Here is a 15,455-nt window from a genome sequence, read left to right on the forward strand (position 1 = left end):
AAATTATATGTTTTTAATTTTGAGCTGGGGTTGGGCGCACTACAGCGATAGGTTTAGGTTTTAATATTTGAATATCAGAAATTACGGGGACAATTGGTGGTATATTATTTTGTGGTTGATATTTAATTTGTCGTCTGGAAAACTAAACAACGCATGAGGATTGTAGATACCGGTTGTTAATGATAATAAGGCTAAATGTGTGGTTCCAGTATTTGTACCGACTAAGTAGTATACTGCTGACATCAGTCGGGTTTCAAAGTCACGTAGTTCAGCAACTGTTATTACAAACCTATGAATTAAAACCACAATTATTTTATACATGATTGTGCACGTTTTTGTTGAACATTGATTGACCATGTTTGATATTTTAAGATATTAAACAATATCTTAAGACAAAAGTTCATTAGGTTTATACCAAGTAATTGAAAACTTATTTTTTTAGTCCAAACACAACATTAACCAGCACAAAATATGAATCTATATTTTTTAAATTTGAATAATGTAAATATGATAGTGAACACACCGTTATCAATTTAACTTTGTTTTCGCCATGAATAATATGGTTTGTTTTTCCATGAGTTCCAAGTCTCATCTTCTTCGGATTTGTGATACCCCATAAGTTAAGTGAGAATTTTTGCATTTTTCACTTATCACAATATCACCTGAAAAAAAATTCTCGACTACCGATTTAAACTTTGATGTTCAATATTTAATTTACATAAAAAACTTGTCGGATAATAAAGTTCAAAATGAAATTACCAGAATCAATACTTAATCCTGAAAAATATGGACCCGGCAGTAAGTAACAATGGATATTATTAGACTTGAAACAATAATAATTCATTATATATCATTTGTATAGTCAAGGGCATGTTAAGACAGGGCTTGCACGAAATGCCATTGATTATGTTAAGTTTACCTTTTTGCGTTTTTGGAACGGGCCTCATCTTGTACCAAACGTACCAATATAATAAGAGAGATGGAATGAATAAGAAATACAAGTTGGAGTATACTCGTAAGTATTATTGCAATTTGCAATTTCAACGTTTTATTTTACTTTATGGCACTTAAAAACCAATGCCTCAACAACATTAATATTATTGTTCTATAACTTATGTTCTAATATTTTTTTTTCAGTTTACCGACCCGACGATCCCAGAGTAAAATTCATCAAAGATTAAACATCTACCTTTTTTTACTGTAAAAATCAGCGATATCTAACAATAATGTAGTATATTAAAGAGACAAAGTGATTGTAAAGATAAATATCTAATATTCAATAAAAAATTTTACAACAAATAATTACAATGCTAATATTAACTATCTGTTTGATTTTTGAAATAATTTGGTTGATAAGTTGCATATTTTGTATAATCTGCTTGAGCGACATTGTCACGTCCCGATCGGACCTCTAATGATAGAGTAGTATTAATGTTTTTGTCATCTCGTTGTAGTGCCAACTAAAGAAAGTAAATATGTAAAATATATGATTATAATTAAATTTTGAATCAAATAATTTCTACAAACCTTCATAAGTGGTGGCATTTCAAATAATCCTGGAACGAGTTTTACTCGTGGTTTACAGTTAGCCAATCGATCCCACCATAACTGTTCTTCATCTTTAGGTATCAGGCGATAATCTGGTTTGTATGAGACACTATATATTTCTATAGGTTCTGTGTAACGTTTTCCACGGAATATTCTTTCAGCATGAACAATCATTTTTCTAAGAGAATCTCCCTATAAATAATGAGATAACGTTTGCATGTAAAAAAAATCATTTTTAACAGTTGTCGGTGATTTTACTATTTGTTAAGGTCTGTAATATTAATATTCTAAATGGTAAAATGTACTCTTACTTAATCAAAACCCAAATAAAGTTCTCCCTTACAACATAATGTGGATAACATTAAAAAGTTGTTCACCATCTGAACACCCAATATTATTTGGTAACAAAAAATTGTAATTTTTATATTCTAAAAATTAAATAATTTACTTAATTATTAAATAAAATAAAAACTAAAAAGCTTAAAAATGTATGTTTGGGTATGTTAATTTTTAAATGTATTGAAATTACTGTTACTAGAAATTAAATTACTTTAAGGTTACTTAATTAATATAATTGTAACAAATTGCTGTTCCCTTTTTCCAAAAAAGTTATAAAATTACTTTATTGTGGTTTTTTAAAGAAACTGCATTTTTGTTAAGTAGTTAATATTAAAGAGTTAAGGCTGATGTTAATAAAAATTAAAAACTTCAGTACTTAACATGAAACTAAAATATTTTTCTTATTTAATTTTAAAATAATAACTTATTTTTATTTAATTTAACAAGAAATTTTGTAATGCGCGATTTGTTTCACGTACACATAACGTAATGGAAATGTTTTATGTGTTGCAAAAATGTTACGTCGTTACATTTTAATATTACATTTAATACACAGTATTACATACTTTGTTACTTTTATTATGTTACAACTATTTTATGTGATATAAGGTCTTCAGGTACTCTACCAGATATCACCTGGTTAAGATAATATAAGTAGCTATAACTATTGATGAGAAATGTTCATAACATTTTTGACTACAGACTTGTCATCAGCATAAAAACTATAATTTTGTAAATATACATTGCAAAAAAATCTATGTTCGTTAAAGTAAATATATACTATTTTTATCTAAAGAGACATTTTAAGTTTTACCCCAGTAGTACTATTAAGGCTATTTATAATAAATGGTAGAAACGCAATTTAAGTAAGTTAAATACGTTACAATTTGAGCGGTGGGTTGGACGTCGAGCACTCTGATGAAACTGGGTTCATCATACCGATCTAGGCTGTTTCTCGTTATTAAACGACCGATCCCGCCGTTCTTCAGATTACCACAAATCTCCCACAGCGTCTTGCCGGCGATGTTCGTGGTCCTGCCTATTAATTTGGGCGGCATATTTTATTTCAAAACTTCAAGGCCAATTTTTAATTTTCACTTAAATAAAGGTAGTACAACAGCAGGACGCAGGTTGTAGCAGGGACTCTAATATTCTTGGACGGTCACTTATCAGTCAACACACAACCAGCTGCAATGTCTGGGAAACTTATGCCGGGCTTATCAGTTAACGCTTATCAGCCGAGTCTTCCAGTGCGGGTTTCTCTCCACTTGGACTGATACCGACCAGATGGGACTTGCGGCGTTGTCATCGTTGCCACACTGTACCCGCGCCCTTATCAGTCCCCCACCGCCATCGCGCTAACGTTTTACGTGTTTTCAGTATTTTGCTCTCGAAGTTCGTCGTGTAATGTCCCTGCGAAGTGCGAGTTGAGGTACGCCTTTTTTTTCCCCGAGTGCACAGTGATGACATCGTGCAACAGGTGTTTGTGAACCGGTGAGCTGCTGTTGGACGGCCGACGAAACCTACTTGGCGGTGGTAATGACAGGGTCAGCCGGCGGTTTACGTCCGGAACTTACTAGCTGATCCGACGATGGCCAAACTGGAGATCAAAAGCAAAGTATGTGCGCTTCTCCACCGTACACCACTTGCGTTCTGATCGTTAATCATTTTTTACATTGGTTACAGTTTGACGCCGAGTTCCGTCGCATATCGTTGCCTAAGACGGATGTCGGCACTTACGAGCACTTCAGGAGTCTGGTCGAGCGCCTACACAAGCTGGTCGAAGTACCGTTTGTCTTGTCCTACACGGATCCAAAAGATGGTGATTTACTACCGATAAACAACGACGACAATCTTGGACGAGCAGTGCTGACGGCTAAACCGCTGTTGAGGATAATCATACAGCGCAAAGGTTCGTTTTTTAAAACATATTCAACTTTGAATAACGTTATTATAATGTCACACTATTTTCCTGATTTAAACCTCAGTTGTATTCTATTAAAACTTGATTCAGTTGAACTGCTGAAACCTTTTTTGTGTAGTTTCTTTCAACCATTGCTTTAAAGATATACTTTGAATCTTTGATTTTCCTTTGTAGCACAAGTATGTCAAACTATAGTTTGTACAATTAATCTGAAACAAATATTTTGAATTGCTAATAATGGCCTTTAAACAAATTTAAACTGTGTTAACATATTGATCTAAATACCAAATTAGTTGCTTTCAAAAGTCTTAATGTGATAAATGATTAATAACTACACTATATATACGTCAATTTATTTATATTTATTTAAATGTTAACACGTCTAGGTGTTACACAAAAATTATTTTTTCTCAAAGAACTATATTGCTTAAAAAAAAAATCTCACCACATTAAAAATAATTATTAGGAGTGCAATCTTTAGAAAATTGTAATAGTAATTAAAGCAATTAAAAAAAAAATTTCATTAGGTGACACAATTTATAAATTACTTTGATCTATTATGACAAGGTTATACACTTTTGACTATGATAATGTACATTTATTTATTTGTGACCGATGCATACACTAATAATGTGCTAATATAATTAGCATTTTGTAAGCGTTACATATAAAAACTAGGTATACCTATTATCTCTTGAGGGTTTTTAAATTATAAGGATAACCGGTAGAATTTTTATATTTTACGGTTGTATTTAAATAATTAATTGGTGATTTATTAATTACTTGATGTGTACTAAGCCATTCTGCTTTTAATGCCATAAGGAAAATGAAGTTTTAAAATGTGAATATTTTAATATGGTGATACAAGACTTAATAATTGAATTCATAAAGTAATTAAATTATGTATCTATTTTACACAAATTCTTATATGAACGTCAAAACTTTATGTGTTTTAACGATTTTAGTTTTATAATTATTCACAATGGAATGGCTTTACTATCGTCTATTGACTGTTTAAATATGTCAAAAGAGTTAAGTTTATTAAAAACTAATTGTTTTAAATATTTTTTTATTTTGTCACCTATCAAATTTAGTTACGAGAATTTGCATGTGTAAGGTTCAGTGTACTCCAGCATCGTGTTTCAATTCCCTGATGTAGTTTCTTAGCATTACTCATGCCCGCATATTCTCTTTATTGTCTTAGATAAACAATAATTATTCATAAACAAGTGGTGTTGTTGTTCTGAGAACCATTGAATTACACCAGGCAGGTGTTGAGGCGGAGTTCCTGTTGATTTCCAGTACAAAAAGACCTAAACACAATGGCTATTTTACAATGTTCTCACACAGCTTAACTACAAAATTGGAACAAACGTGCATTATTTTTTTTCTATATAAAAAAACCTCAGTCCTAAAAGGGAAACTAGGGATTTATGTGTCATGTAGCTGATTGTGTTGTATTTGGTCCCAAATAATTTGACTAAACAATGGAATATCTTCTCCTATACTCTTAAGTATATATAAAATTTTGTTTGACTTACTTAATATACAAAGAATCAGGATTTTTATTTATTAAACACTAAAATTTTAAATTGATCGACTAGAATAGCATTGTAATTCAACTAATAGTTTTTAACAGTGTTCACAAACACTTTGGTCACTGTTCAATGATTTGAAAAATTACATCCTTTTATATTGTAGTTGACACTCATCAAAAAAGGAGAAGTAGCTATTACTATTTAGGCATTTATTGTAGTTTCTATATTGGTTCGCTTAAACCACGATGAATGTGCAAAAACCTGAGCTATTATAGCATTATTTATTTAACAAATTCAAAACCATTGATATCAAAAAAATTTGTGGGCAGCTTGTTTGTTAATTGTATGCAAATATTATGCTCAAGACGTTTTTTGTGTGGGATTAAGCTATTATGATTTTTTTTTCCCATATCGCACTATTAGAGAGGAGAATTCGCCACAGTAATGATTTTTTTTTAAATACATGTAAATGATGACTTGGGAAACCCGAAATAAAACAAATTCTTATGGTAGGTATAAGATAAACGATACAATTTCGTAAAACGTATGGATAATTAAAAGATTTAATTCGTGGTGACGAATACATTTCATTTGCTAGTACACCATGTAATTATTTAACAGGCGTTTAACAGGAATTTTAATTGGATTGAGGAAAATAAAATATTATTTAGCGCTGCCTCGCTTTCAAGGGCGATTCTCGTATAAAATTATTGTGGTACACACTTCGTCTACGAACGAGTATTGAGTTTTGTTTTCAATAATACCTAATTAAACTATACGATTATCTAATTCATTTGGATTATTTTCTAATGAAAATAATAATTATTGATTAAAAAAAAAAAAAATTGAAGTACCGATCAGTCTAATCTATACGGACGATCGTCTTATTCTTATTATTATTGTTGTTGTAATGAAAACATTTGTGTGAATGTGTATTTGTAATGAACGTCTGGCGATAAATCTGGAATGAGTCACGGCTTGTCTTGCACACCAGAAACAAACTTGATGTTGCGTCACTGCTTTAATAGTAATATAGTTATTATCGCGGTGAACACGATGACGATCTTCCACGACATTGTCTATCTTTTTATTATAATAAGCATAGGAGAGGGCAGCTTGGGTATATACTCAGTATACCAACAATTTTTATATACGATCCTTACATTGAGTTCCGCTGGACAAGCCCCCTAGGTTTTTAACGAAATTCAATTGCGTCCCTGACCATATTGACGATGAAAATCCCAGTGTTATGGTTGTTCGTTTTCCAAGATAGACACGAGTACGTCAACAAACTTGATCCTTTTGATTATTGTATACACTACGGACACTATTTATTATATTATGATTTCCTCCTCTTCCGCAGAGAAAATAAAAAACCGGAAACGCGCATTGTGTAAACAATGGGTACTGGCAAAAACCTGTTTTTAACGATCCGCACACGGGGCCTCCGAGCCAATAATATTATTGTTTGTTATCACTTATCATCGTTTTCATAAAAGGATAAAAAAAAACCACACACACGTTTGTATCTGAGCGGTCAGTAATCCGATCCGTTTAACCGTCGTCGCCCAAACGGCCAAACCCTCCCCTTTCAACCGCCTATAGAAAACGTCTGAAAATCACAGAATTACCCGTTTTGGTTTTATAAAAAAAAAAATGTTTTGTTCAATTTCGACGTCGTTTTTTAATGGCCGTCGATATGTAATAACGCTGGCGCCTGTCCCGGGTGATTGACCGATAAAAACAAACAACCCTATTATAACGAGAATTATTGTCATTATTTATTATTATTATTATAACAAATCGACCCGGTGGACTATCGACGTCTTAATCGTTGTGAAAGCGACATTATTGTTTTAATATAGTACTTAGAAATAATACGTAAAATACTCTAGTGTGTTTCAAGTGTCTAAAGAAAAAGATAAAACCCATTTAATGCTCGTGTAATTTATTTATTTGAAAAGTCGATGAATCTTGTGTTGCACAACAGTGGGGGTGAATTAAAGAGTCAAGGGGCCACTAATTTATTATTTATTAATATAGATTATTAAAATAGAATAAGTGAAAATGATCAAACAGCGCGAACACAATTAAATTTACTTGATTTAGAATTCAAATAAATACACACAATGTTATAAGAATTATAAATGAAGTAATTAGTATTTAATAGCGAAAATTAATATTTAAAATATACTCAACGATACAGAGGAAAAAATATTTGAACATAAATATGTAATATGAGATGAATATTTTTAGTAGGCCACCATTCTATTATTGGTAATTGTTAGATTTGATTATAACAAAATTGTCCTAAATTATCTATATTTTTAAAGGGTTATAGTATAAGCAATTTTTGGCACTTAAAAAAAACATATATGACGTAGTACGTCGGTTTTTTTTTGATACCGTAATTAAATTTAATTAAAAACAGAAAAAAGGGAATTATTAACAATTAATACAAATAAATCTATTTGAGATATGAACAAAATACCAACGGTAAACATTGTATGTTATTATTATTTTGTACTTATTCCAAAATTTAAAACCCTGACGACTATACTACTACAAAAAAAGTGAACGATTTAAGTAACAGCACAATCCTACAGCGGGAAGTTTCCGCTTAGAACCTGTGCCTACTACCCATTGGAAGCTTGTGTCATCTACATAATTTTATAAGTTTTTGAAACGCATTTTAGTTGTTTTAACTTATAATTAAATCGTATAGTAAGAATATAAATTGCTTATATAATGGCTTTAACCTTTTTTGTATAAGTATCGCGCTTCATTTTGATATTTTTCGTTATTATTTTTTTTTTGAAAATCAATTTCGTTTTTCCCGTTTGGTTTAAACAGGTGCGTTAGTTTTGACCCATAACATTAGATTTCTAAATAATATGAATTTTAATATTTATTTGTTAGTCTGAATCACATTTTAAACAAATATTTCATTTACTACAGTTTATAAAAACCTTAGACAATTTCCAGTTGCTATTAAACGCATTAAATTAATGGTTAAGATTATTAATTTTTGAAATTAAAAATAATTAAAAAATTAATTGAATACATACGTCATCATTTAAGTTTTGAAAGTTGCCAAAGCTCTGGAAATATAAAAAAAAAAAGGTAAATAGTTGGTAATTTTCTTATATTTTTAAATAACATGAACTACTTAACTTTTTTTGTTTAAAGTTTAAATAAATAATTTAAGAGATATTGTATGTCTTACGTTAAATAGATCACCCCGTATGCAACATTTAACTGTTGCAGTGATGAAAATGATCATATTTCATGATGTGTTATTTTTAAAGTGAAAAGTGTATTTGTCTCTCTCATTTTTCATTGGTGACTAAATTAGGTTTATACAGTATACTGTGTACTGTAGTATTTTTTAATTTTTTCTGTTACACCATTTCACTGGAGCAGTCGGTTTAATATAATATCACATTATGATACTACTAACAACAATGATATTATTATGGTCACCGGGTCTGATTAACAGCGGTGCCGGCCGGCTTCTTTGGAAACAACTTGACGATCCACTTGGGAGACGTCCAAGTCGTTAAAACGCCGGTCGGCTCAGGTAGTTTACGGTTCCAAGGCGTACTCAGTAGAAAATAAAAAAAAAACTATATTATGTGGAGAGTTGGTAGTGGGGCCGCCCGTTAGATGAGTATGTATGTACGGTGACTGTTGATGTGTGTATTCCATATCGGTATAACATCAATTATTCACCTCAAAAGTAAAAACGAAATAATAATGTTATTGATGTTTATTTATTTGAAAAAAAAACTCAACCAGATGCATGTTATCGGCAATAGAATGTGTTGCGCTACACTCGGGAGGACGTTGATTTTTTCCTCATTAGGTTTTAGACACCCGTCTGAAATCCAAAAAAACGCCGTCGAAAATCAATTTTACAAATTAGACCTGGGAAATTGAAATTTTTACTTGATAATAACAACAAAATGTACTATCTAAAAATGTATTTTTTTTTTGTAATATGTTATCACTTTAATTATTATTTAAAGTTTAACACTTCAGGATTGCTGTCGGTTTGTTATAAAATATTTCAATTTGGTTATTAATTAAACTACTCCATACAATATTTTAACATTATTGCAAGAATATAAACTTTTTAAGAAATGTTTAAACTTAAATTTTTTTTTTTTAATGAGTACCAATTATACCAAATACGTAATTATAGGACTTTTTTCGTTGTCATTCGATGTGAAGATACAGGCGACGCTGCTGACTGTGAAATTACAATATTTGATACCCAAGTCATATTCTCTTAAATTGTCTTCTTCTATTAAAAAGACGCAATACATTATGGGTTTGTTGTAAGAAATTGTTTCTATATAATAATTGAACTCCAGTGTACTTTTATATGTATAGAATGAGGATCATTAATTGGTAGTTCATTTTTTTTTCTCAGACTACCGTATTATCGTCATTATTGGTCCATCCTAAGTTGTCTGTAGCGGTCGTACAAACATTTTATTGAAACTTAAAAACCAATACTTTACTACGTCGTTTTGTTTTACCTTTTAATTAAACACGTTTTTACTAATGTAATTAAAAACCGAAAAATGTGTAGGTATTTTAAACAAATCGTAAAAAACAATCTTGTAGAGACCCACGGCGTATAAGTATGATTTTAATATTTAGATGTTTTCAACATTTTAAAACTTGGCCGACTACCAGTGAAAATAAATAGCTTGTTTTACACCTAAAATAACGGCTGTGGCCTGTGTGGTGTTTTCCTAGTGTCCTAGTGCAGACGTTGGAACCTTGGTGACGTTTACCGATTGGATTCGTTTCCGGGCTGTCGACTAATCACGAGGAAACAGTATAAGTCGAACATTAGGCATAACTATTGAATTTTTCTTTTATCTAACCATACGATTTATTTGATTTGAAAGCCGATATCGTAGCCCGTGTAAACATTCGTGTTTTTAACGCATTTTAACGATAATGTACACAGTTTAATACATTGTAAACATACACACCTATAACAAGGTGTACAATTCTAAAATTACATTGATTCGATTGTAATTATAAACACGTTGTACAGGAGGTTAAGACGGATGTGGAACAATAGTAACCTTGGTTCACACACCACAAAGCGTTTTAAAATGAGAGTCCATATAAAGTTCTATAAAGGCACATTTTACTCACTACTATACAAATTTTGTTTTGAATCGGACAGGCATTGTATACATTAAAAAAAAAAGTTCAAAACAAATTTTAGCATTAGATGTTTTCTTTTTTAAATGCAAAATTCGGATTGATAATGTGTTCGATTCAGAAAAACATATTTAATATTATAAAAAAACAATTTGTTTAGTTAAGAAAGTAACTGTGAATTTTGCTTAAAACCTTAACGGGACTGTTGTTTTAAAATAAGTTGCGGAATATTCGTGTAAATCTTAGGGGAGATTGATTTTTGATCTATATTAACAATATTTGGGGTTTATTATTTTCTCTTGTCAAAAACGTAAAAGACCCAGGGTGAAATTTTTGGCTCTTAAAATTTAAATGCGAACCTGTGAAACTGGTTATTACAACTTTGATGTCGACTGACTCATAAAGTAAAAACATTTCCATTATAATATTAACTACTAAGTAGTATTGTATTATGTTTCCATTTAATAGTAATGGGCCAAGTGGTTTAAGATAAATTGGATGAGTTATAATAATAGTAAAACTTATTGTTCACAAAAATAATATGTGCCCGTCATTCCAGGAGAAAGTCTCGAAGAGTTGAACGGCTATGGTTCGTATAGACCTCGCAATATAATATCTACTATACTAGGCGGAACTCCCAGTAAAGGAAAACATTTATGGATATCAAATCCTCAGGATTTCCGACAAGTATGGCATTTGTCAATCGATTTAATTAATGATATTTTATGTTAGTTATTAACTTTTACATTTATATATATATTTTTTTTTTTAGGTATCTGCAATTATAGATGTAGATGTAGTTCCAGAAACATGCAGGCGGGTTCGACTGCTCAAACATGGATCTGAGCGCCCATTAGGTTTTTACATCCGAGATGGTACTAGCGTTCGAGTCAGTCCTTCTGGTGTAGAAAAAGTTCCTGGCATCTTCATATCGAGGCTGGTGCCGGGAGGTCTGGCCGAAAGTACCGGCTTGTTAGCAGTCAACGATGAGGTCTTAGAAGTAAACGGCATCGAAGTGGTCGGCAAAACTTTGGACCAGGTAAAACAAAAATAATAATATTTATATCATGTTTTACCATTAACTGGTACCGTTCAATATTCTGTCAGGTAACCGACATGATGGTGGCCAACAGTCACAATTTAATTGTTACCGTAAAACCGGCCAATCAGAGGGCTACAATGTCGGCACCAAGACGAGGGTCCTTGTCGAGAACTTCGCAGTTATCTAGCGGCTCCCAGCAATCGACACATAGTGTTGCTACTACAGTTAACACTTCCGAAGAAGACGACCAAGACGAAGTAGTAGACTTAACTGCTGGACTAACGTTACAGGCAGCTAATGATTCCACTTGCACTACTATTACTACCGATCAATAATTTTATGATGTAATAAGTGGTGTGTTCTTTTCATAAATATTTTTCAAATGTGCCTTAAATTTTATAAAACCAATTTTATTGTAAAACATAATATTGGTAAGTTAAAATAACATACGTTGTAAGCATTCCGGTTATAAGAAAAATATACATTTTTGTTCAGACACTACATCAGAATATGTCTTCCAGAATTTCTATAACTATACTAAAACAGGTTTATCAATGTAGTCTTACGATACTTTAACTGTTTGCCAATTTACACAAACACAACCTTGGTCTGTATTAAAAAAAAAAAAACCATTGTATTGTACATTAAAGTTTATAAAATAGTTTACTTACGTTTGAATATCTGTTATGACAATGACAATTATAATAATTATTGTTCATATTTTTTTTATCTTAATAAGTCAAAAATTGTTGCATGTCAAATAATAGTAAATATTTTTTTTCAAATTATAGGAATCAAACGCGCACGTGTAAACAAAGTTTCTTTCTTTATTCTGATCTCAGTTGCACAGTATTTAAATTAAATGTTTGTATTATTAAAAGTAAAAATAAATTTGTGTATTTACATATGGACATCCCATTATAAAAAAACACATTTCTCGAATAAACAATTGTTTTAATTTTCTATTAAAATATTTAATTATAGAACAAGTGTTAAATAATGTTTAAACGTTTATATTTTCCTAACCGTATCAAAACAAATTAAAACGTTTTATTTAATTAAAAATTAACATACATTTTCTATGCATTTTCACCGTTTAAATCATAATGAAATAGTTTTTATTTATACACTGCACTGTAGCAATTTTGTGACTAAACATTGACAGACAGTTGGTGATGAAATAAAAATTTTGTAACCATATATTATTCTTATTATTATTGTTAATCACTACTTGATTTGTAAATTTCTTCAAAGAAATGTGATTTCACCTAGTATGCATTTCCGTCCAGTAATTATTATTATTGTTTCTTGTTTATCATTATTATAATATATTTACAATTTTTTCTACATATATTTTATATAAATTTAAAAATGTTCGTTCAAACGTATTATTAATGGAATTATTGTGTCTTAAAAAACCAAAAACAAATGTACATAAAGTAATTTATTTTGTTGCATAACTATTAAATCACATATCTATTAAACTGACATATAGTAAATTGTGTTTTGTTGTAATCTTAATAGTTTTAAATTTATATTTACCTATATGTTTTTTTTTTTACATTTAAATTTGTATTGTTACGTTATAAATTCGACCAAATTTTTCGTACTATAGACATTTTTTTTTATTATATTCTTTTAGGTTGTAGTTTATTGTATGAGATCATAGAATATAATGTAATCGGGTTCATGTGATAGAGTTTATAGTTTTTCCCCGCTGTAGTTTCCTTATTTGAGTAAACAATCGTTTGTACACAAAACTAATAATTACCTTTTATTTTTATTGAAATTTTTTAATGTTAAAGTATATTTTTGAACAATTTTCATTTGTATTTTAATTTAATAGCTAAAAAATTTAATTACTTTTTAGCCACCCAATTAAACACAAAATTAAGTTATTTTGTGTGGCCACTAGTGTCGTGTATTATTCCAATTTCCTCAAATTTTCCGGAGACTACAATGTTATAAAACAACAAGCCACCAATTGTGATATAATATATTTTCCAACCTTAAATGAAAAACACGGTATAGTTTTTTTGGTAAATGATTTATATGTGTATTGTTATATTTGTATTGAAAATTTCACACAAACGAGCTTATTTATTATTTTTGTAAAAACTTATTCAAACTGTATAAGCCATGTATTTGCCTATTTTTCTAATTACGTGCAATTGTTGTATTGTTAAATCAATGAATTTCTTAAACTCGTAAGAAAAAGAGCATTTAGCTAGTGGTAATTATAAGGCATTCGACTTACCACTAGTCTTAACTTTTAAATTGTTTTATATATTAACATTATTGACACTAAAAATGTTGCCTGTTTGTCAGTTGGCGTACATGACTTTATATCGTATTGTTTAGGTGTTTTTCTGTATGATCTCTATCAACCGAATAACTTTTTAAATTTATATTTCTTAATGTATAATATTGCAACCAGCTATTATAATATGTTGTGAAAAGTAGTTGGGGTGTATATGTACTTAAAACATAATAATATTGTCTAAGTAAACTACGGCTATAATTTTTTCTACCAAACACCTAAGTGCAGATTATCAAGTTTTATTTATTCTCTATTACTGCAATGTGAAAGAAATATTTTTTTTAATTTGTCTGTACATTCTATGTACGCAATCGAGTATATTTTATTTGTATTATTATTATTGTTGTTCCAATTTACATTTATATTAATTCTTTGAAAAATTATCATTCTATTAGCCTACACATTATGTAAAAACCAACATCTCTTTTTTTTTTCGCTCTATAAAGTACTGAGTGTCAATAAATTTATTACCTAAATCATGTATTATGTATGTATAATTATTTATTTTTATTAACGTATGTATATGTATTATTTTATGATTATCGTCGATGTTCTTATTATTATTATTGTATTATTATAGTATTATCGATATTGAATATATTATAATTTTGTCACGCTGATACCGCTCTATTGTATTATTTATTTTTATGATTCTTTTTTTGTTATTGAAATATTTTTCTACTACAATTTTCTTAAAAGTACTAGAACCAATTGGTAAATATAATCTCAAAAAGCTAAGAACTCTTATTGGTCAACAATATTATTAAGATATATTATACCCCATTTTGTATATGAAGGGCTGCGGGGAAAAACGATGATAATTACTCTCCAATTTTTTTTCTCTAAAATTTAGATTAATAAATTTTATTATTTTGTAATTAAACTTGACAATAAAGATAGTTAATGAACAATATTATTTTATGTACGTTATCTTATACTAAATCTTCGAGTCTTTTTTGAGTTTTTAAAGTTTAAAATTTCAGTACTGAAAACTTAGGGTTTATTGACTATGATCGTATTTCCCCGCAGCCCTTCATATGTTTTAGCTAGACTGGAGAAAAGGTAAAGAATAATGTGATGAGTGGTTTATAAGTAATGTATGTCTGCTTCTTTCTGTAAAAAATAATATTTGCTAGTTAAATGTCAATATTTGTTAGCCGTGTAAATACTTAAAGTCGCATGAGCTTTGTCGCAAGTCATCAGCAAATCACAGGTCAATTAGGGGCGATTGACAAGTACTATATTGAAGTTGGCCTATTCAGACTTTTTGTATATTCATGTCTACTTGAGAGATTGAACTGGAGAATTTTAAACTTCTTATCTTTCGACGACTTCAAGGCTAAAAAAGTTATAATATTTTTGGTTCTTGTGCACAGGATTTTGTATTTTTATCATAAAAAAAAATGTGTAAAAACATTGAAGGGTTGAGACATTTCAGAAATCATACTGAAGAGTGAAGATTTATCTAGATTACCGGTTTTTGCGGTTTTGAATCAAGAGCAATGAATAAATCCAATGCAATTCACGATTTTTCAAGGACATCTTATGCTTATCACT

At 29.9% G+C, this 15,455-nt stretch overlaps 3 protein-coding genes across 3 annotated transcripts; 2 read left to right on the forward strand and 1 right to left on the reverse strand.

The window, feature by feature from the left end:
- Nucleotides 1–636: 636 nt before the first annotated feature.
- LOC126838734 (uncharacterized) lies at nt 637–1,302 on the forward strand. The gene is made up of 3 exons (XM_050573398.1): nt 637–798; nt 863–1,015; nt 1,138–1,302. The coding sequence occupies exons 1-3, from the start codon at nt 750–752 to the stop codon at nt 1,179–1,181; spliced, it is 246 nt and encodes an 81-aa protein (XP_050429355.1). The 5' UTR covers nt 637–749; the 3' UTR covers nt 1,182–1,302.
- LOC126838726 (uncharacterized) lies at nt 1,251–3,101 on the reverse strand. Its single transcript, XM_050573385.1, has 3 exons — nt 2,772–3,101; nt 1,528–1,740; nt 1,251–1,460 (listed from the first exon to the last, which is right to left on the reverse strand). Exons 1-3 carry the CDS (start codon nt 2,943–2,945, stop codon nt 1,317–1,319), a joined length of 531 nt encoding a protein of 176 aa, XP_050429342.1. The 5' UTR covers nt 2,946–3,101; the 3' UTR covers nt 1,251–1,316.
- A 158-nt stretch (nt 3,102–3,259) lies between these two features.
- On the forward strand, nt 3,260–14,450 carry LOC126838717 (partitioning defective protein 6). The gene is made up of 5 exons (XM_050573374.1): nt 3,260–3,505; nt 3,574–3,799; nt 11,096–11,223; nt 11,309–11,575; nt 11,644–14,450. Exons 1-5 carry the CDS (start codon nt 3,479–3,481, stop codon nt 11,911–11,913), a joined length of 918 nt encoding a protein of 305 aa, XP_050429331.1. The 5' UTR covers nt 3,260–3,478; the 3' UTR covers nt 11,914–14,450.
- Nucleotides 14,451–15,455: the final 1,005 nt, after the last annotated feature.

Source organism: Adelges cooleyi, unplaced genomic scaffold (genome assembly GCF_023614345.1).
Source record: "Adelges cooleyi isolate 19-005CV unplaced genomic scaffold, UGA_ACOO_1.1 ACOO_flye_CR_arks_rails_tigmint_CR_PRNA_108, whole genome shotgun sequence".
Lineage (NCBI taxonomy): Eukaryota > Metazoa > Arthropoda > Insecta > Hemiptera > Adelgidae > Adelges > Adelges cooleyi.

Coding starts and splice junctions, on each gene's coding strand:
- LOC126838734 (XM_050573398.1), top strand. CDS start 750: ATGAAATTACCAGAATCAATACTTAATCCTGAAAAATATGGACCCGGC. Junction 799..862: donor TGAAAAATATGGACCCGGCA/GTAAGTAACAAT, acceptor TCATTTGTATAG/TCAAGGGCATGTTAAGACAG. Junction 1,016..1,137: donor ATACAAGTTGGAGTATACTC/GTAAGTATTATT, acceptor TTTTTTTTTCAG/TTTACCGACCCGACGATCCC.
- LOC126838726 (XM_050573385.1), bottom strand. CDS start 2,945: ATGCCGCCCAAATTAATAGGCAGGACCACGAACATCGCCGGCAAGACG. Junction 1,741..2,771: donor TCCAACCCACCGCTCAAATT/GTAACGTATTTA, acceptor CATTATTTATAG/GGAGATTCTCTTAGAAAAAT. Junction 1,461..1,527: donor AAATGCCACCACTTATGAAG/GTTTGTAGAAAT, acceptor TACTTTCTTTAG/TTGGCACTACAACGAGATGA.
- LOC126838717 (XM_050573374.1), top strand. CDS start 3,479: ATGGCCAAACTGGAGATCAAAAGCAAA. Junction 11,224..11,308: donor ATCCTCAGGATTTCCGACAA/GTATGGCATTTG, acceptor TTTTTTTTTTAG/GTATCTGCAATTATAGATGT. Junction 11,576..11,643: donor TCGGCAAAACTTTGGACCAG/GTAAAACAAAAA, acceptor ATATTCTGTCAG/GTAACCGACATGATGGTGGC.